Below are 24,642 nucleotides of genomic sequence, written 5' to 3'. Positions count from 1 at the left end.
GCTGGTTCCAGCCCTTTTTGTGGTTTCACTTGCTGCAGTTGATCCAACTTGGAAATGAATTGAAATCCTAGTGACCCACCTTGGCAGGATCTACTGTCAGAGGCTGGAGTGAAGCCCATCTCACATTCACAGCGATATGTGCCTGGGACGTTGAGGCACTGTCCATTCTCACAGAGATTGATGTTTTCTGCACACTCATCAATATCTGTGGGAGAAGCATAGAACCTATTAACCCCCAGTTTCAGATATATTTTTATCCTTACTCCATCATTAATGAATTTTACGGGCTTGAGTGCTCAGAATATGTAACAATCCTACTTCCCAAATAAAGGTATTTCACTTGGAAAGGGAGTTGTGTAGCCTTAATTTAGAATATGATTAATATGACAAATGAGGAAGTCCTATTTGACTTAGTTCTTGTAAATTTCAACTCAATGCATCAACATCATTTAGATATGGCCAATAACATGAGAATTAATCATAAAATGGTGTTAATTTCTTTGAAAACATTATAAATTAGAATAACAACTTATTTCACTAGCTCAAATAGTCTGAAGCAAATTAGCTACTACGGGAATAAGGAAATTTTCCTGTCATTTCATTTTAATCTTATTAAAATACTCCTTTTCTTGGATCATAATTTGTCTTACACATGTGAGGCCTTGGTATTGATCCATGATTACATAATGCAATAAATAAAATAATCGTATCTTGATCACAAAAAGAGGGACTTATTCAATTTCTTAAAAGCAATTGATCTAATTAAATAAAATAGAAAAATGGAGAACAGAAATCAATATTTGCTAAGCAAATAGTATTTGCTAGGTAATGTGTGAGGCAACTAATAGGAATATTTTATTTAGTTTACCAAATCTGGGAGGTTAAAAGAGGAAGAACCCGAAGCAAATAGCAGCCAATCTCAGTACACTTGATTGAGCTCGACCCTAAAATCATGTCCTTTCTTACCTACTAAGGAAGTAGCATTAACCAGTGTTTTAAAACATTAAAAAAGATTAAATATGCTTTTAAAAAGAGACTAAAATGTTGAATTTGTATTATGATGGTAGTAATGACGAAAAAATAATAGCTTCAAGGCTTTGAGGATGTAGCTCAAGAGACAGTGAATGGTTTGCAAGCCTGAGGTGCTGGGTGTCATCCTCAGCTGCACAAAGCAAATGCATTCAACCACTCCATTTTCCCAAACCCTCCCTGCAATCCAAAAAAAAAAAATTAAAAACGACAATTTATTGTTTAAATATGGGTTTAACAAGTTACTGAAATTCAATGAGAAACACAAACAGCTAAACAGCAGTTAATGTTGACTTTTTTTTTTTGCTTGATTTTGGGCCACGTCTGGCTGTGCTCAGCTTCACTGCTAGCTCTGCACTCTAGGATCATTCTTGGTGGGATCAGGATGCAGGGGTCCTCAAACTTTTTAAACAGGGGGCCAGTTCACTGTCCTTCAGACTGTTGGAGGGCCAGATTATAGTAAAAACAAAAATTATGAACAAATTTCTATGCACACTGCATATATCTTATTTAGAAGTGAAGAAATAAAATGGAAATAAATACAATATGTGGCCCGCGGGCCATAGTTTGAGGACCATTGCAAGGGATGCTGGAGATCAAATATGCGTTGGCCACGTGTAAGGCAAGTGCCCTACCCACTGAATTATTACTCTGTTCCTAATAAGTTTTTTTAAATTTTCTATACCTTTATTATATTAATCACTAAAATTTTTGAATACCATCTAATATTTTGAGATTTCTGGATAGGTACATTCAATAGTAGAAACTTGATAGGTCATATACATTTTTAAGAAGTTGAGTAGTTTTTCCACTTCGTCCTTCTGTACTATGTTGGCCTTTGTGGTACACCTGGCAGTGCTTAGGGTTTATTCTTGGTCCTATGCTTAGGGGTCACAACTGACAGTGCTCTGGAACCACATGTGGTGCCAGAGATCAAAGCTGGGTTGGTTGCAAACAAGGCCACCAAGCACTGTACCTTCTTTCTATGTTTCTGGACTCTCACTTAAAAGAGATATTGGGGCCGGAGAGATAGCATGGAGGTAAGGCGTTTGCCTCTCATGCAGGAGGTCATCGGTTCGAATCCCGGCGTCCCATATATGGTCCTCCCGTGCCTGCCAGGAGCAATTTCTGAGCCTGGAGCCAGGAATAACCCCTGAGCACTGCCGGGTGTGACCCAAAAACCACAAAAAAAAAAAAAAAAGAGATATTATTACTATGTTTACTTCCAAGTGAGGAAGCCTAAATTTGCACAACTTACTATATGGTAAGCAACAGGAAAGATATGAACTCAGTTTGATCTTAGCCATTGCATTAATGAGTAAGAGGAAATCACAATAACTAAAATACAACATTGATAGATGTATTTTAAAAAACTTCCATTTTGGAAAAGTGTTCATGTTTTTGTATGTAATACAAGAGACATATCTGTTCACCTGTAAATGTAATAACATGTGGGGATTTCAAACTTTTTAAAGTAGTTTTCTCCAAATAAAAAGCATGTTGAGTGTTTCATAAAGATCAGAGCTGAACACACCTCAGGACTCTACTACTCACCTGAACAGGTGACGCCATCTCCAGTGAAACCATCGGAGCAAGCACATCTATAGGATCCAGGTGTATTTACACACTGAGCATTGATGCTACACTGGTGTGTACCATTGGAACATTCATCTAGATCTGTGAGGCAAAAGGATAATAAAGTAAGGCTCATAAAGAGAAATAAAACATTAAAACTCCAGAAAAGAGAGATTTCCACTTTCCTTTATTTAGATGCCAATTAGTTCAATGGCAGGTGTTTCAACTCATCTGTAAGACACAGTTCTCATACTTTAAGATCTCAGACTATTAATCAGGCATATTTATGACATAAATATGGGCAGATGTTGTTAATTTGAGCACTCTCTGATATTTAATCATCTAGAGCATTAATGGATAAAATAAAATCAATGCTAGATTACTTTCTTTTATTGAGAGTAGGTTTTTCATCATTTTCTAATTCCTAAACAAAAGAGTCAATTTCTTATGTCATAGAATTGTTTTAGCAGAAAAAATAGTGAGTTCTTAACATCGTATTTTATATGATATGCGATTTCTATCCCACTGATGGCTCAGTGTAGTGGAAGACAGATGTTCAACACAGGAAATTATTGTCATACATTCCATGAAGAAATGTTTCAAGCCACAATGAGAGAATAAAGGGGTATCTAATCTAGGTGGTAAGCACAAGGAAAGCCCTCTGTGAGGACTTACTTTTTTGTGAATCTAAATGATGAGTTAAGAGTCTACTGGACAGAACGAGGGATGGATATTCTTTGCAGAAGGAACAGTTCATCTACAAGCCCTGAAGAGAAAGAGTGTGGTATGATAGGGGAAGTAAAATTAATTGTGACAGAGCTCCAAGTGAAAGCAAGACTATTAGGAGATGAAGCTAGAGAGGCAAGATAGGGTTTTATGAACCCGGGAAAGGAAGCTGGATTCAGATGCTAATTAGACCAAATTAAAGGTTTAAAAGATTATGAAAATTTGAAATCACAAAGTTCACTGCAACTTGGAAGGACCTGAAATGTGTCATATAACTTAAAGTAAATCAGAGGAAGAAGGTCAAATATTGAATGTCCTTACTTATTTTTGACATACAGAGTAAAAAGACAAGGGATTAATTAGAAGATATAAAATGTGAGCAAACACTTGACCCTGGAAGAAATGAGAATGCCAAGGGAAGGGGTGTATTGAGAGGAGGAAGAATGTGGTAATCAGGGTTCTTGAACGTTTTGGTGGTATAGAGGTGGGATAACTGAATTCACCAAAGCCATAATAACTAGGAGCTGGGACATAGTACAGTGGGTAAGGCACTTACCTTACACACAGCTAACCAAAGTTCAATCCCTGTTACCCCCATATGGTCTCTTAAGCTTGTCAGGAGTAATTCCCAAGTGCAAAGCTAGGAACAATTGCCTTGTGTGGACTCATATCAACCAAACAAAAAATTTGTAAGAGCCAACACTATTATAAACAGTGACCTAAATGAAAATTTAGTCTAAACAATGGATTTTCTAGGAAGGCAGGGTGGGTGGGCAGGGTAGGAGAGAAGCTTGGAACATTGCTCGACAGATGCCAACACAGGCTGTGGGTTTGGAGCCACAAAATTGTACAATTGAAACTCTATTATTATTAGCATTTTAAGTTATGTTTCCTAAATACAATTTTTTTTAGAAATTAAAAATTTTTTCATATGGATTTGAGATATAAAAGAGCTGGCAGAAAGACCAAAGAGGCAAAGAGCAGACATACAAGGAGGTTCTTTAGTGGAGGAGAATAATCAGAACTAGAGAAGAGGAACAGAGATGAGGAACCACTGTATAAATTTGCTGTTTTGGAACAGAGATACTTAAATACGATACTATTTTTCCAGTTTTCCAAAACGGATGGACAAGAAACTCCCCAAAGAAAGATAATAAAGGAGAAAAATAGTAAAATAAAGAATAGGGGGGATTAATAATACAGGAGATGAGATACTAAAATTTTATGAGACTAGAAATGGAGGAAGCCTGGACTATTAAGTGGGCAAGTAGTGGACTTAATGATACATAGTTCATCAACAAATTTATTCAAAGCTAAATTATGATGACTTTTAACCTATCGTCAGCTCAAGCATTTGGCAAGCTTAAGGTAACTGAATAGAAAAGAAAATATATTAAAATAAGCCTATCTATAAGCTAACTCTTTAATCTTTTCTGCAGAATTATCTGTTTTTAATGAATAATAGTGGGAAGGTCAACTTAGCCTCTTTTCTTTTTTTTTAATGGATCTGGGTAATTTTCACTAGTTAGAAAATGTTTTACAAGGGAGACATGTGCCAAACTGAGTCTACAAAGCAGCAGTATGAATAGCACTGAAAGTAAAATCCAACCCTCTGTCTCAGTTATAAAAAATGATTAGACCCTGGATCAAAAACTATAGACCTTGAGGAATAATAAATGCCTTCCATTCTCTTTTTCTTTCCAACAAACAAAACATTTCTCCAGAGAAAAAACTTTTACTTTGTATTAAGAAGGCAGTATTGATCATTTATTATAGATTTTAGTAATCTGAAAAAAAAATCTTTTTATCTCCCTCATTAAATTCACATTTTTAAATTTCACTAGTTACACTATGAAAAGGCTGGAAAATCTATTATTCACTTTTCATCATACATCTGTTTGGATTTCTGGCTGCATATCAAATAACTGAACAACAACACATTAATATACAGATGCCAGGCATACTGTTATAATTTGACGATTTTTACCAAGGTTAAAGGAAACTTAGGCAGGAAACTATCTTGCAACTAGAGACAGACTTGATTTTCAGAAAACTATATAAAGTGAAGAGTGTGTTCCTGTTGAAGCGTATGAATCACACAACTATACACAGAAGAGTCTTAAGTTTTTTGTTGTAGCAAAACATGGGCAGGTTTGCAAACTCACCAATACACTTGATGCCATTTCCAACCCAACCTTCTCTGCAGCTGCACCTGAAGCTTCCAGGGATATTGAGACACGAGGCGTGCATGTCACAGTTGTGGGCACCAATTTCACATTCATCCACATCTGGGAAACCAAAGTTAATGCAGAAAAGATGAAATACAAATGAGTTCATTCTACTCTCGAGAATATTTCTCTAGGTAAAATTGAAAGTAAATGCAGAAATACCTAAAACCAAACAAAAAAATCATTAATATTTTTGTTTTTGTTCTGGGTCCCATTCAGTGGAGCTCAGGAAGCTACTGTCAATTCAAAGTTTAGACCAGTCCTGACAGTGACTGAGAGACTATGCAGTGCCAGGGTTCGACCCTGTGTCACCTTCATGCAAATATTGTACTTCAGCCTATTTGCTATCTCCTTTGTATCATTTTCTTAATTTTCATAGACAAGGCAGCAATTCATGCCCTTTCCTGCCACTCTCCAGTAGGTGTGAAAAGCAGGAGCTTTAGGCTGGAAATCAAGTTCATCGTCTCTCCCTATCCCAGGAACTTCTTGCCTGGACTCAGATCAGTTCCATGCAGATTACGGATGATGAAATCTCATTTCTAAAAGCAGACTTCAAATCTCTCATATTATCATTTGCTATATTGTTCTCTTATGAACAAACCCGACGTCCAAAAACAGTTTTAGTACATTAGAAAATTATATGATATTTCAGAAGCAACGTATTTTAGGTTTTTTTTTTTTTTTTTTAATTAATTTTTTTTTATTTAAACACCTTGATTACATACATGATTGTGTTTGGGTTTCAGTCATAAAAGGAACACCACCCATCACCAGTGCAACATTCCCATCACCCAAGTCCCAAATCACCCTCCTCCCCACCCAACCCCCGCCTGTACCCTAAACAGGCTCTACATTTCCCTCATACATTCTCAATATTAGGACAGTTCAAAATGTAGTTATTTCTCTAACTAAACTCATCACTCTTTGTGGTGAGCTTCCTGAGGTGAGCTGGAACTTCCAGCTCTTTTCTCTTTTGTGTCTGAAAATTATTATTACAAGGGTGTCTTTCATTTTTCTTAAAACCCATAGATGAGTGAGACCATTCTGCGTTTTTCTCTCTCTCTCTGACTTATTTCACTCAGCATAATAGATTCCATGTACATCCATGTATAGGAAAATTTCATGACTTCATCTCTCCTGACAGCTGCATAATATTCCATTGTGTATATGTACCACAGTTTCTTTAGCCATTCGTCTGTTGAAGGGCATCTTGGTTGTTTCCAGAGTCTTGCTATGGTAAATAGAGCTGCAATGAATATAGGTGTAAGGAAGGGGTTTTTGTATTGTATTTTTGTGTTCCTAGGGTATATTCCTAGGAGTGGTATAGCTGGATCGTATGGGAGCTCGATTTCCAGTTTTTGGAGGAATCTCCATATCGCTTTCCATAAAGGTTGAACTAGACAGCATTCCCACCAGCAGTGGATAAGAGTTCCTTTCTCTCCACATCCCCGCCAACACTGTTTATTCTCATTCTTTGTGATGTGTGCCATTCTCTGGGGTGTGAGGTGGTATCTCATCGTTGTTTTGATTTGCATCTCCCTGATGATTAGTGATGTGGAACATTTTTTCATGTGTCTTTTGGCCATGCGTATTTCTTCTTTGTCAAAGTGTCTGTTCATTTCTTCTCCCCATTTTTTGATGGGGTTAGATGTTTTTTTCTTGTAAAGTTCTGTCAGTGCCTTGTATATTTTGGAGATTAGCCCCTTATCTGATGGGTATTGGGTGAATAGTTTCTCCCACTCAGTGGGTGGCTCTTGTATCCTGGGCACTATTTCCTTTGAGGTGCAGAAGCTTCTCAGCTTATATTCCCATCTGTTAATCTCTGCTTTCACTTGCTTGGAGAGTGCAGTTTCCTCCTTGAAGATGCCTGTAATGTCCTGTAGTGTTTTGCCTATGTGCTGTTCTATATATCTTATGGTTTTGGGGCTGATATCGAGGTCTTTAATCCATTTGGATTTTACCTTTGTACATGATGTTAGCTGGGGGTCTAAGTTTAATTTTTTGCAAGTGGCTATCCAATTGTGCCAACACCACTTGTTGAAGAGGCTTTCCCTGCTCCATTTAGGATTTCCTGCTCCTTTATCAAAAATTAGATGGTTGTATCTCTGGGGAACATTTTCTGAGTATTCAAGCCTATTCCACTGATCTGAGGACCTATCCTTATTCCAATACCATGCTGTTTTGATAACTGTTGCTTTGTAGTACAGTTTAAAGTTGGGGAAAGTAATTCCTCCCATATTCTTTTTCCCAATGATTGCTTTAGCTATTCGAGGGTGTTTATTGTTCCAAATGAATTTCAAAAGTGTCTGATCCACTTCTTTGAAGAATGTCATGGGTATCTTTAGAGGGATGGCATTAAATCTGTATAATGCCTTGGGGAGTATTGACATTTTGATGATGTTAATCCTGCCAATCCATGAGCAGGGTATGTGTTTCCATTTCCGTGTGTCCTCTCTTATTTCTTGGAGCAGAGTTTTATAGTTTTCTTTGTATAGGTCCTTCACATATTTAGTCAAGTTGATTCCAAGATATTTGAGTTTGTGTGGTACTATTGTGAATGGGGTTGTTTTCTTAATGTCCATTTCTTCTTTATTACTGTTGGTGTATAGAAAGGCCATTGATTTTTGTGTGTTAATTTTGTAGCCTGCCACCTTGCTATATGAGTCTATTGTTTCTAGAAGCTTTTTGATAGAGTCTTTAGGGTTTTCTAAGTAGAGTATCATGTCATCTGCAAACAGTGAGAGCTTGACTTCTTCCTTTCCTATCTGGATTCCCTTGATATCCTTTTCTTGCCTAATCGCTATAGCAAGTACTTCCAGTACTATGTTGAATAGGAGTGGTGAGAGAGGACAGCCTTGTCTTGTGCCAGAATTTAGAGGGAAGGCTTTCAGTTTTTCTCCATTGAGGATAATATTTGCCACTGGCTTGTGGTAGATGGCCTTCACTATATTGAGAAAGGTTCCCTCCATTCCCATCTTGCTGAGAGTTTTGATCAAGAATGGGTGTTGGACCTTATCAAATGCTTTCTCTGCATCTATTGATATGATCATGTGGTTTTTATTTTTCTTGTTATTGATGTTGTGTATTATGTTGATAGATTTACGGATGTTAAACCAGCCTTGCATTCCTGGGATGAAACCTACTTGATCGTAGTGGATGATCTTCTTAATGAGGCATTGAATCCTATTTGCCAGGATTTTGTTGAGGATCTTTGCATCTGCATTCATCAGTGATATTGGTCTGTAATTTTCTTTTTTGGTAGCGTCTCTGTCTGGTTTAGGTATCAAGGTGATGTTGGCTTCATAAAAGCTATTTGGAAGTGTTTCTGTTTGTTCAATTTCATGAAAGAGTCTTGCCAAGATTGGCAGTAGTTCCTCTTGGAAAGTTTGATAGAATTCATTAGTGAATCCATCTGGACCTGGGCTTTTGTTTTTCGGCAGACATTTGATTACTGTTTTAATTTCATCAATGGTGATGGGGGTGTTTAGATATGCTACATCCTCTTCCTTCAACCGTGGAAGATTATAAGAGTCCAAGAATTTATCCATTTCTTCCAGGTTCTCATTTTTAGTGGCGTAGAGTTTTTCAAAGTAGTTTCTGATTACCCTTTGAATCTCTGTCATATCAGTAGTGATCTCTCCTTTTTCATTCCTGATACGAGTTATCAAGTTTCTCTCTCTCTCTTTCTTTGTTAGGTTTGCCAGTGGTCTATCAATCTTGTTTATTTTTTCAAAGAACCAACTTCTGCTTTCGTTGATCTTTCGGATTGTTTTTTGAGTTTCCACTTCGTTGATTTCTGCTCTCAGCTTTGTTATTTCCTTCTGTCTTCCTGTTCTTGGGTCCTTTTGTTGAGCATTTTCTAGTTCTATTAGCTGTGTCATTAAGCTACTCAGGTAAGCTCCTTCTTCCTTCCTGATGTGTGCTTGCAAAGCTATAAATTTTCCTCTCAGTACTGCTTTTGCTGTGTCCCATAAGTTCTGAGAGTTTGTGTCTTTATTGTCATTTGTTTCCAGGAACCTTTTTATTTCCTCCTTGATTTCATCTCGGACCCACTGGTTATTGAGCATGAGGCTGTTTAACTTCCAGGTGTTAAAGTGTTTCTTCTGAGTCCCTTTGGAGTTCACAAATAATTTCAGAGCCTTGTGGTCAGCGAAGGTAATCTGCAAAATTTCTATCCTCTTGATCTTATGGAGGTATGTTTTATGTGCCAGCATGTAGTCTATCCTGGAGAATGTCCCATGTACATTGGAGAAGAATGTGTATCCAGGTTTCTGGGGATGGAGTGTCCTATATATATCCACTAGGCCTCTTTCTTCCATTTCTCTCCTCAGGTCTAGTATATTCTTGTTGGGTTTCAGTCTGGTTGACCTGTCCAGTGTTGACAAAGCCGTGTTTAGGTCCCCCACAATTATTGTGTTGTTGTTGATATTATTTTTCAGATTTGTCAGCAGTTGTATTAAATATTTTGCTGGCCCCTCATTCGGTGCATATATGTTTAGGAGAGTGAATTCTTCCTGCTCTACGTACCCCTTGATTAATATAAAATGTCCGTCTTTGTCCCTTACAACCTTCCTGAGTATAAAGTTTGCATTATCTGATATTAGTATGGCCACTCCAGCTTTTTTATGGGTGTTGTTTGCTTGGATAACTTTTCTCCAGCCTTTTATTTTGAGTCTATGTTTGTTCTGACTATTCAGGTGCGTTTCTTGTAGGCAGCAGAAGGTTGGATTGAGTTTTTTGATCCATTTAGCCACTCTGTGTCTCTTAACTGGTGCATTTAGTCCATTGACGTTGAGAGAAAGAATTGTCCTGGGATTTAACGCCATCTTTATTTCAAAATTTGGTGTGTCTTTTGGGTAGTCTTGTCTTAGATTAGGTCTTTCAGTTTTTCTCTTAAGACTGGTTTTGTGTCTGTGAAGTTTCTGAGCTGTTTTTTGTCTGTGAAACCATGTATTCTTCCATCAAACCGGAAAGTGAGTTTTGCTGGGTATAGTATTCTGGGTGAAGCATTCATTTCATTCAGTCTTGTCACAATATCCCACCACTGCTTTCTGGCATTGAGCGTTTCTGGTGACAGGTCTGCTGTAAATCTCAGGGAAGCTTGCTTGAACATGATTTCCCCTTTTGATCTTGCTGTTTTCAGAATTCTGTCTCTATCTGTGGGATTTGTCATTGTGACTAGGATGTGTCTTGGGGTGGTTTTTCTGGGGTCTCTTTTGGTTGGTACTCTTCGGGCATGCAGGATTTGATCACATATATTCTTTAGCTCTGGGAGTTTCTCTTTAATGATGTTCTTGACCATTGATTCTTCCTGGAAATTTTCTTCCTGGGTCTCTGGGACTCCAATGATTCTTAAGTTGTTTCTGTTGATCTTATCATAGACTTCTATTTTCGTCTGTTCCCATTCTTTGACTAATTTTTCCATTGTCTGCTCATTTGCTTTAAGTTTTTTGTCCAATCTCTCCTGCTGTATGGAATTGTTATGTATCTCATCTTCCACAGCACCAAGTCTATTCTCAGCTTCTGATACCCTGTCCCAGAGCTTATCCATTTTGTCATTCACTTCGTTTACTGAGTTTTTCAGGCCTGTTAGTTGACATGTTATTTCAGTTTGGAGTTTTGTCATTTCTGCCTTCATATTTTCTTGGTTCTTATTAGTGTTCTGTTCAACTCGATCCATGGTTTCTTGGAGTCTGTTGAGCACCTTCCATATTGCTAGTCTAAAGTCCTTATCTGAGAGGTTGATTAGTTGTTCAGTCATTATCTGGTCCTCAGAATTGTCATCTTCATTCTCTATGTCTGATGCTGGCCTGCGCTGTTTCCCCATTGTCACATTTGTATTGTGGGTTTTTCTACGTGTTGTAGTGGTATTCATTGTCTATATGATGTAGGCAGCACACTCCTCTGGCTCCTCCCTTTCTGGATGGGCTGACTTGCCTCTAAGGGAGGGGAGTCCTCCGTGGATGAAGCCTCACACTGGGTCAAATCTTAGGCCCGAGCATGTAACAGAGAAGACAGTCCAGAGAGAAATGTTTGCTTCTGTGATATAGCGCCGTTCTTAGTGTGATTTTTCCTTCTTGTTGCAATGGAGTTCTTTCCTTAGAAAGAGTGCACGGCCGCGTAGCGAAGCGGAGCGGCCGTGCTCCTCTGAGCCTCTTTTTGCCCCACTCACAAGAGTTTCACGCAAGAGGACAGTAGACAGACATAGACAGGTCACACTCACAGTCTTTCACAGCTGAGCCCCACTGGGCCGGTGTACTTTCGCGGATTTTCCCCGCCTGGTGTCACACACAGGGAGCCAGCTTTTGCAAAGGATAGCCGGTTTTTATGCTCTGAAGTCCCTCCCTGAAAATGGCGTCTGGGCGAGCGAGGTTTCTGGAGGCTCTTTTTGCCCCACTCGCAAGAGTTTCACGCAAGAGGACAGTAGACAGACATAGACAGGTCACACTCACAGTCTTTCACAGCTGAGCCCCACTGGGCCGGTGTACTTTCGCGGATTTTCCCCGCCTGGTGTCACACACAGGGAGCCCGTATTTTAGGTTTTTAAAATAACATTTTATTGCACATTTTACTTCCACTTAAGTGAGATTATATACAAGCATTCACTGGAAAATTACTAGAAAATGACTTTACCAGATTATATTATACAAATATTCTAGGTATAGGCATACATGTTAATAGAGAAATATATGTAGAGACATATATGTAAATATAAACTATGTAACTTTGGTTTTCTTGAGGCTTTTTGTTATTGGAGAGCACACACACACAACTCTCATTTCCTACCCTCAGTTGAAGGGCACTAGAGTGAGCCTTCACAGCCTACCTTAAACAAAAATACCACACGAAGCCCTTACACTGAGCAATGAGTCTTGGGACTTCGTTTAAGCAAAAGGAAAAATATCAGTGGAAAATTAAACAAATGAGGTAAGTAAGTTTGTGAGGGTAAGTAAAGCTAGAGAATAATAAAGAGGGAGAAATGAGAAAGGTAGGACACATTTAGGTAGGACAAGGAGAGTGCAAAAGCAAATGGCAAGAGAAGAGGCGAGAATGGGCTGGGAAAGATGGCTCAAAGGGTTAGGGTACTACATGGCTCCTCCTTACCCAGTAACTTTGGGGAGGGCTCCTTGGGTCCTTCCCCCAAAGAAGAGAATACATATATATACATACACACATTTAAGGGCTATGTTTCTGTGTGAGGGAACAAAAAGCAGGCAGAAACAAAGCCAGAAATCCAGATGAATTCTTGTTGATATCTGAGACACAACAACTATGCTTTGTTTGGTCAGACCTCCTCAGTCCCAGAACACAGCTGTGGGGACCCATTAGACTCACTCTTGGGCCATTCCAATTCAGGCAGCCAGTTCTGAAAAGCACTGAGATGAATAGCACTGGGTCAATGACTCTTCACACAGTGCATTAGCATGGGTTGGGAAGGGGATAATGTCACAGAACCAAAGATGGTGAAGGGTGGCCTCTGAAAGAGATGCAGCAAAATACAGAAGGGACAGAGCTAAGACATTACCTGTGCAGCCTGTGGTGCCCTTCTTCACTGAATAGCCCAGCTGACAGTGACAGATAAAGGAGCCCTTGGTGTTCTCACAGTCTCCAAACATGCAGATGTTTGAGTTTAAGTCACACTCGTTGACATCTAGAAAATTTGTTTCAAGACCACAGTTAATTTTTATTCATCCTGGTAATTTAAAATCTGATTTTTGAAAGCTATATAGCACAGTACTGAAATATACTAAATATTTTTTGGTGTTTGTTTGGGCTGCACCAGGCAGTGGTCAGGGCTTACTTCTGACACTGAACTCAGGGATCATTCCTGTAGGGCTCAGAGAACCATATGGATGGTGGGGATCAGAGCCAGCTAGGTACATGCAAGGCAAGTGTCCTATTTTTGATCACTGGAAGGTTGCAATGTATTCTTTTTTACAAGTTGCACATAAATGGTCTTTAAGGACTTGTTTTAGAAAAAAATTTTTTTTAAATATGGAACACTTCATGAACTTGCGTGTCATTTTTGTGCAGGGGCCATGCTAATCTTCTCTGTATCATTCCAATTTTAGTATATGTGCTACCGAAGTGAGCATTAGATAATTTTTTATTGAGTTAATATTTTATTATTTCCTCCCAATTTTTACTAAACACTATGATTTACCAAGCCATTCACTATACAGTCATTTTAGGCATTAAATGTTCAATCATCTATCTCACCACCAGTGTAATCCAATTTTACCAGTGTCCCTAATTTCCCACCTACCACAATAGCTTGCCTCTATGCAGGAACAAACACTTACTTCATATTGCAAAGGCAAATGAAATAGAATTTTTTTTTAATATTTGAACATCATCTTAAATGATGGTTTCATCTTTTTAAGTATGTGAAAGAGCCTTTCCTCCCCATGTTTATGGGTTCGGTGTATGCATGAGCAGGTTAGGGTATGTGTGCATGTGCGTGTGTGTGTGTGTGTGTGTGTGTGTGTGTGTGTGTGTGCAGGTAGGGGTGTGTATATTTGTTGACTTTTTGAGTCTGTGAATCTTACTAATGCATGTTTTCATGTCCAGTGAAGGTTTGGTGGGTCTGTGGATCTTACCAATGCATGTTTTCATGTCCAGTGAGGCCATAAAGCCATCATAACACAGACAGCGATACTCTCCAGGGATGTTGGTACACTGGCCCCCATCACAGATGTCAGGATTATTTTCACATTCATCAATATCTGATGACACAAAATTAACACACAAGAAAACAGATGGTTTTTATTAAGTTCAAAGAATTATTTCCCATGTACCATACTAGGCTAAATATGTAATGCAGTGAGATATGTAGAAAAAATTAATGATCAGATATGCAGTGTTTCCATACCTGCACACGACCGTCCATCTGGCATCAGGGCATAACCGTCACTGCAGCTGCACTCATAGCTTCCTTCAGAATTGGTGCACTGAGTGTCACAGCCCCCGTTCATGATCATACACTCGTCAATATCTGTGAAACACAATAAATGACAGTGTTTAGGTCATTTTCTATGACAAAGTCAAGGATTCCTTTGTAAATGCACCAAAGAATGACATATTAAGTGGCCTATATCTAGTCGAAGATCTTTATCAGGACAAAGGACCCATTAGCCTCCACCTATATTTAGTGCCCTGAGTTTTTCCAAGACTAATTTGAGAAGAGCAAGCTGAGAGCCACTTGGCCTTATCTCACCTGTACACCCCTGTCGGTCTGGAGTAGCCTGGTAACCAGGATTGCAGGAGCACTGGTAAGTTCCAATCATGTTCACACATTTCCCATTTCTACAGAGATTGTCACTCAGGGAACATTCATTAATGTCTATAAGAGAAACACAGATATTCATGTTTTGTACAATAATTTCATTACTTAATCACCTGGAACCCACTGCCTCAGAGAGGGGTCCTCAAAGCTTTGCATATTTGAGGGAAAGTTAAGTAAGAGTCATCAGGATCATTCAACAAAAATGCTGGAGCCTATGTTTCTATTATTCCTATCTATAACAGTGCTGTCCATTGGAATTTTATCTATTGATGTATCTATGCAGTCTAGTACAGAACTGCATAACTGCCAGGGATCACTTTAAAAGTTGATAGTATGGCCGAGAAAATGAATAATTATTAATTAAATTGAAATAATTACATGTGGCCAGTTACTACTGTAGACCTAGGACATCTGCCACATGTCAGAAATGAAGCTTGTTAATATTTGGTATATGTATTTACTGTGGCTAGCTCATCTGGTCTTTATTAGATATTCAAGTATTACTCAAGTAACCTAATGTTCTGGAGGGAAGATGGGTTGGTTCCACTAAACAGAGGGAAAGCAGGATCCTTTCATTCATGTGTCTCACTGTACTGTGTTTTGGGTGTCTGGGTAGACTCTGCACTCTGTTAAATATACTAACCATACAAGGGTGCCAAGTACCTTATGGGAGCTATAAATACAATCACCAGATACCAGAATAAATTGGTGGAAAGACACTTTCCTTATACAAGTTACTTGTCAGACACAATATAAAGTAAAAACAATGCCAAGAAAATCAGATTATAGGCTAAATAATTTTAGGCCATATTGAAGTTCTGAATTCAATATTCTAGATTACGTCTAATTCCCAGAGGCCTTCATCCATTTACGGAAAGAGAGTTGGAATGTTAATGTAGCTTTTTTAGTTTTCCCATGACACCTTAGGTTAACTACCAATCTCAGGGTCAATGAGGAGATGGGATATTTATATGAACAGAGAGAGTCCCTGTATTATACACACATACACGTGTGTCACACACATACATATGTTCAGTAAACAACTTCTCATCCCCAGCATCCCTGTGGGAGGGGCCTCACATATACTCCCTCAGAAAGGGGCTTTGCAAGAGTCTTTGCAAGGAAGAAGACAGCAGCCAGGATAATTCAGATCTTTAACCCTGTCAGATGTGTTCTCTATAGACATCCCTGAATATCAATGTAAGACCCCTGAATCCCCAACTTTTACCTAGCTACATTTCGTGCATTTCATGTGACAAAACAAGTTTGTCAGAATTTGACAAACTGATCCAGGGTCTTTATGATAAACCCAATCTATGTTGATAGATAACTTACCCACACAGTCCTCTCGTGATGGTGATAGCTCGTGTCCCCGTGGGCAGTCACACTGAAAGCTGCCCTCAGTGTTCACGCAGGTGCCACCCCTACAAAGGAGAGGGTTACGTTCACATTCGTCAATGTCTGAAAGGTAAAAACGTGAGATCCATTAAAGAACTCTGAGGGAAAAATATTCACACATACAGCACGGGAGAAATAATTATCTGAGGTAAGTGTGACTCAAATGCCAGAGACAGGCTTAAGAGGAGATAGGCTAATGCTCTCCACACTTCTACTATCTTAGAGAAACGTAAAAGTTCTACAAAGAATTTACTTCAAATGAGTAGGCTCACTGAGGAGAAAAAGAAAGAATCATTATATATCATCGTAAACTCCAGATATCATATAATGCAGTCTCTAGCTTATCAAGGTAAAAGAAAAACACTAGATCTGACAGTTCACCATATTCTATGAGGTGTGTTCTATAAGTCGCTGAAAATCAAAGAGCGATCATAAAACATTAACTATATAAAGGGAAGTAATAATATCCAAGTAAGGAAAACAACATGGGATTGGCATGGCTGGATATAAACGTGATATTTACCATACAATGCTATACTTTTAAAATTAATTCCTTCTGAGTTAGCAGTCTGTACAGATTTTGGATTCTGTGAATAAACAGAAACCAGTCTCAACAGTTCACTGCCATTAAGGCGCCAGGGTTTGGGGCTCCTCGAAAGCTATCTAGGAGCAGATTTCCTGTCTGACATAGAAATCTGTTCTTTCTCTCACCACAGCTCCTTGCCAAGCATGCTGTTAACAGCTCTGAGACAAGCCAAGGGTGAGCTAACAAGTGTGTCATAGACTGGTCTCAGGGCCCCGTGAGGAAGAGCTGAGCCACACTTACCCATGCAGTTCTTCATCATCATGAACCCACTTTCATAGCCTTCGAAGCACTCACACTCAAAGCTGCCAGGCGTGTTCACACAGATTCCACTTCCACACAGGTCAGGAGAAATCCTGCACTCGTCGATGTCTGAGGCACAGGGTTAAAAGGAATCTTTAAAAATGGTATGAGGGTACAGGTGTTAAAAATCCAGCGGAGGGATTTCCAGATGAATGTGCAGCACACTTGAAAAGTTGGAGAACACAGCAACTAGCTGTGTTTCTCCGAAGATGAGCTCAAGGGCCAATTGCCAAAACTGTCACTACATACTGGCAGCTGGCACCCCTCTGGACCCCATTAGAATGCAACTGGCTCTGCTCTGCTTGTCCCTTCCTCTCTTCTTAATATTACTCTCAGGAAAATTTTACTGTTCAGATTTAACTAGCATTAAAGTCTCTCTAATATCTAACCAGGTTAGTTGTCTCTGAGCCTCTATATAGTTCAAGCTTTTATACTGGGAGAGAAATAGACTTTCACTTTGGAAACTAGGCGCTATGTGGAGGTGGGTACTCTGGAAGAGACTGGCTGTGGACAGCAGGATTCCAGCTGCCAGCCTGGTGACTGGAAACCAAATAATGTCACCTCTGGGCTCTGTATTTTTCATGTCAAGAAAGTGGAGGAGGTAGAAAGAGTCCTGAAACTGCATGTAGCTTTAAAACTCTGACACAATGACTTCATTCTATTTGTATGAGGTAAAAATGCTTGGAAGGGAACCCTTCTGCACTATTTTTACACCACAGGTAATTTTTTTCTTTACTGCTTTCATTAGAATGTCTTCAGAAACATATTTTTAAAATTAAAACAATAAAGGATTTTAAGAATCCTGGCACTGTGAAGTTCTCTTTGTGGCTTAGAAATGGTAATAGGAAGAGGGACTGAGCAACTTAAGTCGAATTTTGCAGGTAGCAGAAGAAGACACAGTTGACACAAAGAATTGTATCCCCAGAGACTCAGGATTCATGCCAGAACATAGGGATGATGTCCAGGCATAAGGCGATTTCTGTTTTTCTGCCACATCACCTATGGGGTTTGAAGTGGGAGCCTACATTGGGCATTGGACAAGCCGAGGCTACTGGTTCTTGAGCCAGAGAGGACACACCTGTATTAGGGCCCTGGAATATGACCATTATAAGGAAATAGAGACTCTTATGTCCCCTGTTTAGCCATAAGTGGTACTTTATCTTTAAGGGTGAAGAAGTCAGTTACTAGATGACTGCCCCTTGTAACTGCCACTGGAGGGTAGTTGGCATGGGGATATATAAAGCTAGGGCTGAAGTGCTAAGGTATGCTACCACCCCTGCCGAACTGCTGAAGAAACTATTTGCTGGACTCCTTGATCCTGTTGCTTTTTGCTGCCTCTACTACTATTCCAGGCTTAACAGTTGGCACCACAGTTGGTGGTGAGTAATTATCCCCTAGGAAATAAAATTGTAATCCTGTGGATCAAAGTCATGATCCTTTCATGGATCAATGTCCTAATCTGTGTTGGATTAAAACTATAATGGTCTCTTGGATATTTATTTAAATTCTTTTACCCTATTTCATGCCTTTCAAATATCTAAAATGCTATTCATATTATTGGGAGTAAAATATGCTAGAATATATATCTCCAAATAATGATAAAAATAAGCAATACTGTACTTATCAAATTACTTAAAAATATTATCCTCTCTCTACCCTCTAGTAGGGGAAACCAGACCAAATTTAACTGCAAATGTTACCCTCTCATCCCCTCCTGTGCCTATGCCTTGAAAAAGAGAGCTCCTCCTGAAGGACCTAAATCAAATCCAATGGAGAGTGCTACTCTCATTCCCCTCAAACAAGAAAATTCAATCAAACAAATGCCATCAGAGGGAAGAGGTGTCTTTCCAGTAGAAACTTGGGCTCTATCTCAAACCCAATTTAGGGCTAATAATATTCTAAACACTAACAGTGGCAGCCCAAAGAGACCTGCATCTCCCAGGCATGACTCAAAACTTCAGCACCATAGATAATGAGTCAGTTCACATCTCTTCAGACACAGAGTCTGAAATTTCTTTTTTGCCACATTGAATAAGGTCAGAACTTAGAAGATCTATGACTTATGAAATTCCATCTTACAAAGGGCTGAAAATAAATTCACGTAGCCATTTCAAAAAGGTTGTGCTTCTTAGGGACCCACATCTCCATATTTAAGGAATATTTAACTGGCTGGAGTAAAAGTGCACTTTGGACCACCCACACTTTTCAAATATGCCTGAGCCCTTCCCAGTACTTGCAGTGGAGAATGTGGTATAGTGATGAGACCAAAGCCAAACTACGCCCTTAGGTAGAACTGACAAGAGAATTTCCAGGGTCCAAATGACGTATTACATGCTGATAGATGAGGGAGAATATGAAAGAACCAAAAAGCAAGCCTCCTTGCCTCATAAAATTTCAGAACATATCCAAGAAATAGCATTGGAAATAGCATTAGAAAGGATTAATGAAGATGCAGAATTTAAGGGCATCTACACAAAAATCTTCCAGGTGGTCACAGAGTCTCATGCTCAGTATATAATAAAATTAACAAATGCAGTGCACAATGGTAAGTGAGAAGGACTGCTAAGCAACTTTGTGCCCAATAAGGGAGAGAGAAGATATTAAGGGCTACTTGAAAGAGTGCCGGAATGTAGTTTCCATCTCACGTCAGGCACGTGTAAATGTCCTTGAAGTCTACATAGTAAAGAGGCAGGCTAGAAGACTAGGTCATCCACTCAGTGAATATAGAGCCCCAACCCAACCATGCATTTTCAAGACCACCATCTGGACTTTGTCCAAAATGTGACAAGGAAAACCATTGGGCAAGAGACTGTCACTCTGGATTTGGAAAAACTGGAGAAGGGGACAACCCCAGACCTCAAAAACTGGGGATTAGATTATGATATGATATGATACGATATGATAATTGTGGAAAATTCGGCCATTCTTGCAGAGGCTGTAGGACCTTCCCCAGTCATGCCCACTGAAGACCACTTCTCAGAACTAAGCCCACAATGCAATGGAGGTGAATAGACATGAACTTGTTCCAACACCAACAGGTATTGGGAAACTGGGCTTGGGAAACTCCAAGCCCCCCAAAATCAGGGACCCCAACCCATGCAGCCAATAAGTTTGCTGCAATCCACCACTGCAAGATGCGTTGCCTTGGATATCTCCTGCCCTGATACCATCACAATAACACCGGCTCAATGTTCCTACAAATTGAAATCTGAAGTAAAGGGATCATTTTTTAAAACAGTTTTTACATATTACTAATAAGTATCTTCAAGTACAGAGCTTAAGTTTTCAACACCAGGATTCTCTGAAAAGTCTCCTAAGGATATAACTAAGATTTTTCACTACAAAGATTATGTCTATAAAATACGATCCAGAAAATGTGGACTATTTGAATTGTTTTAAGAACGGTGATGGGGGAAACTACTTTTGTCAGCATCTGTTTGGTTAGATTTCTATTCCAAAGTTTCTGTAACATATTATCAGTGTATGCAGCATACTCCCTTAAAGGTAAGGGGGGTCACCACTTTCTTTTCTTAAGCTTGTGTTTTTTAATTCTATTTTAAGACACAATTATAGATCATACTTAAAAAACTATAAGCACTTTCTTCTAAATAAAAACAGTTCACTAAAATAAATATACTAATTATTTGTATTTTATTTAGGCATCTTTGACTTAATTGTTCCTAGAACCATGGTGAGATCTATGTAAGAAAAAGAATCACTTTTGGGACAGATTAGGGAGCAGTTGTGACTGATGGGGAGGAGGAATGGATAGGCTCAAGAACAAATCCATAAAATTTGAGGGTACCAGAAATATTTCAGGCATGTAGCACCAGGGCTAAGTGTATGCTTTACATGCCCAGATACAGGGTTTCAAAGCCTAAAACATATCTACAACACCAATAGAATTCAGAGAGAGAAACTTCAATGTAGGTGGTGTGTGAGTAGAAGAAAAGAAGTAGTTCCACAAAGAAATGAATAAAGACAGTTTTCAAAATAAGATCAAAGGAATATATTCCAAGTGTTTAGAACGACTTGCTATTGTATTTTCTAATAGAAATCTTCAGGATCTTGTGACTCACAAAAAGTGGAAATTACAGGTAAAAATATAGATGATATGTGGGGCATAATTGCTAAGAAACATGTTTATAGGTGAGGAAAACATCGCAATGTACACATCATAAAATAAAAAAAATACACATAGCATTGGAAAGGATTTCCACAATGATACTTCAAAGTTATACAATTAACTTGACAATAATACTCTTGTATAATTGTATTTTGAAACTTGTATTTTATACTGCTTCTTCAGGAGAAACAAGGGACATTTTCATGCTATTTTACACTTTCCACAAATTAATAGAAAACTGATTTTTAGAAAGGTGAAAGCAACACAAATAAATATACTCAAGCTCCTGGTGGTAAGAGGATGGATTTGGAAGGCAGGGCTTTCGACTTAAGCCAAAGCACCAACGCACAAGAGTCAGGGCCAGCTAAACTCAGAAAACTACCACTTACCCGTGCAGTTCCTTTCCTCCATGTCGAGAGCAAATCCACTATTGCAGCGGCACTTAAAACTTCCAATAGTATTTCTGCACTTCCCATAGGTGCACATCCCAGGAAAAGCCTTGCACTCATTGATATCTGAAAGCAAGATAGAACCAGAATGCAAAGTGGGTTGATACGGTATGGATAGACATTTCAATCAGAAATTCCACCGTGATGGGAAACTAATATATCCAAGTAGAAATGAAGGTTTGGGGGGAGACTCAAGATTTTCAATGATTACCTTTAGGCCACATAAAAATTTCAATTCTGAACAAGCTCTACATTCTTTATGTATAGACTCCCTCCCTTTATTTCTGACCATTTGTTTGGTAGAGTGGATTTGGGAGGGTGGGAAAACTTTTGCTCTTTTGGCTTTCATGTACTCAGCTGTGCCAAGGAAAGCAGAGACTCAGCATCATAAGGTAGGAGAATTGGACAAGTGGTCTGTTGTTGTATATGAAAACATTTCCATAAGATTATTCTTTGCCTGTTGTCCCACCTTGACCTTCCAGGTGGGGGCGCTATTGAAAGCCGAATAAATAGTTGAGGAACGAGGTGTCCAGGGTCTTCTGGAAGAGTTTACTGGCTGGCTCCAGGTGGAGCTGGTAGTAGACTGACAAAGGACTCTCTGCACCCAACCGTTTTACCCCTTTACCCTCCAGTCTGTGTGGATTATTTGCTGCTGATAAATATTACCAAGATCTCCCCCCACAAGGGGATAAGGGGATGGGAATCAATTTCTCATTCTGGGAGCTCTTTTGAGGATACACAAATAATCAATAAAGAAGCAAATGGAACCCAACAGTTTGTTTTGCATCTTGTCTTTAGCATCAGTTTTATGTAGGTAATTTATCCTAATGGGCTCATAAAAAAATCGGGCCCACAAAAGTTTTTTAAATGATAAAAGGAAGTGGGACATCATATGTTTATAGCACAAGCACCAAATGTGGCAGGGAGATATGTGTCTTGAAACTCACCCTTGTAGAAGGGACGCCCGGTAAGCACATCTCCTCTGTTGGCAAAGCCAGGCCCTCGAGGGCACAGGGTCTCGTATTCCTTGGTGCCAGGTTTGGGACACTCCTCACATTCGGTGCCCCAGGCTGCCCCAACTGCACAGCAGCAGGCGTCCATGCGAAACTTTCCCGGGATGGGGTGGACACACTCATCTTCATCCCACTTCAAGTAGCACTGCTCCATACGGATGTCTACATGGGAAGCAAACAATGTCTTGAGATGACAGTGCACTCGAACATTCCCATATCGAGTATGTACTGCACGCTAATGTAGGAGATGACCTACTAAGAGAGGACACCACTGCTACCTTTCTGGAATGACTCTCCCTGCCAATTAAGATACTCATTTAAGGAGGGCAAAGGAGGTATTTTCTCCATTATCATCTAATATCATCTTCAGTAGTAAAAGGCTCTTTACAACAGGATCCTGTGTATCGTCACTTATGATTCGTGTTTTAATGTTCACTTCAAAAAGAGAAAACTTATATTCAGAGAAGATTCTTCTTGTTCAACAAATTACATAAAGTGCCTGATAAGTAGTTCTATCCTAAACAGTGATGAGTCCTCTGCAATCTATCTGCCAAATTGGTATGACTTCTTAAATAACTTTAAAAAGGAAAAAAACAGCACTGCAGTTAAAATTTATATTTTCTGTCAATTTTACTTTTTGTACTATGTATAACCCTGGGTTATATAAACCTTCCCTAACTAGGATGTGAGCTATTTAATTTTGGCCCATCTCTGGTGTTCAGAGATTAATCCTAGTTCTGTGTTCAGAGAATCACTTCTGGTGAGGTATTGACTACTTTATGGGGTTCCGGGAATGGAATCTAGGTTAGCTGCAAGCAAGGCAAACATCCTCTCCACTGTCCTATATCTCCAGCACCCTGAGCTATTTTATTAAAACTCACAATTTAGGGGCTGGGAAGGTGGCGCTAGAGGCAAGGTGTCTGCCTTGCAAGCGCTATCGTAGGACGGACCGTGGTTCGATCCCCCGGTGTCCCATATGGTCCCCCCAAGCCAGGAGCAATTTCTGAGCGCGTAGCCAGGAGTAACACCTGAGCGTCAAACGGGTGTGGCCCAAAAACCAAAAATAAATAAATAAATAAATAAACCTCACAATTTACCTTCAGCTTTGAAACATAACAAGTGTTTCCATGACCTATTTAAGACTCAGAGAGGCATCAACAATCAGGTGCTAGGGTGAGAGAGTAGGTCTAAAAATAACACATTTATCAGTTAGCCAATAGAGTTGTTGGTCAAACTACAATCAAATGCTTGACTATTTAATTGCAAATATGAATAGTTAGTTCAGAAAAGGATTCCTTTAACCAAATAGCATGGTTTATTTGCCAAGAATATTCAAGACACTAAATCTTTTCCTAATCCTAAAAGCTGCTTAACCAACTCACTAATGGAAATGAAAATCTAAGTACATAAAAGTGTTTTATATTTGAGCTACTGTCAATATGAATTCTTCTGACTTCCAACTAGGACTAACACTGACTCTAGAATCTTCCTTAGCCTAGAGTTAATCTTCTTACACACACACACACACACACACACACACACACACACACACACACACACACACACACACATATATATATATATTTTTTTTTTTTGGTTTTTCGGGCCACACCCATTTGATGCTCAGGGGTTACTCCTGGCTAAGGGCTCAGAAATTGCCCCTGGCTTGGGGGACCATATGGGATGCCGGGGGATCGAACCGCGGTCCTTCCTTGGCTAGCGCTTGTAAGGCAGACACCTTACCTCTAGCGCCACCTCACTGGCCCCCCAAATATATTTTTTAAAGAAAAAGGTTACTGAATTTAATTGTCATTTCAATGATAAAAAACAGATAAGTGATTCATTTGATTCTCTGGCAATAATATCTACCAAAAAACCAAACAAGGTTCTATAGTAATCCAGGAATTTCATTGCCTCCAGGACAAT

The 24,642-nt window shown here is 39.2% G+C and overlaps 1 protein-coding gene and 1 non-coding gene across 2 annotated transcripts in view; both read right to left on the bottom strand.

Annotated features, from left to right (window-relative positions):
- Positions 1-24,642, bottom strand: part of FBN2 (fibrillin 2) — a 287,333-nt gene that overhangs the window by 74,934 nt on the left and 187,757 nt on the right. Inside the window, exons 24-34 of the mRNA XM_049786704.1 lie at positions 22,651-22,878; positions 21,644-21,769; positions 17,069-17,197; positions 16,180-16,305; positions 14,776-14,901; positions 14,431-14,553; positions 14,159-14,284; positions 13,084-13,209; positions 5,496-5,618; positions 2,584-2,706; positions 80-205 (exon numbers count right to left, since the gene is read on the bottom strand). Of these exons, the coding sequence (XP_049642661.1) occupies positions 80-205; positions 2,584-2,706; positions 5,496-5,618; positions 13,084-13,209; positions 14,159-14,284; positions 14,431-14,553; positions 14,776-14,901; positions 16,180-16,305; positions 17,069-17,197; positions 21,644-21,769; positions 22,651-22,878 (1,482 nt within the window). The remainder of the gene's footprint in view (positions 1-79; positions 206-2,583; positions 2,707-5,495; positions 5,619-13,083; positions 13,210-14,158; positions 14,285-14,430; positions 14,554-14,775; positions 14,902-16,179; positions 16,306-17,068; positions 17,198-21,643; positions 21,770-22,650; positions 22,879-24,642) is intronic.
- On the bottom strand, positions 13,548-13,654 carry LOC126029124 (U6 spliceosomal RNA). The gene has a single exon (XR_007502777.1). It is a non-coding gene; the product is annotated as a U6 spliceosomal RNA (small nuclear RNA).

This window comes from Suncus etruscus, chromosome 14 (genome assembly GCF_024139225.1).
Source record: "Suncus etruscus isolate mSunEtr1 chromosome 14, mSunEtr1.pri.cur, whole genome shotgun sequence".
Classification (NCBI taxonomy): Eukaryota; Metazoa; Chordata; class Mammalia; order Eulipotyphla; family Soricidae; genus Suncus; species Suncus etruscus.
This window is presented reverse-complemented; position numbering and strand designations above follow the sequence as displayed.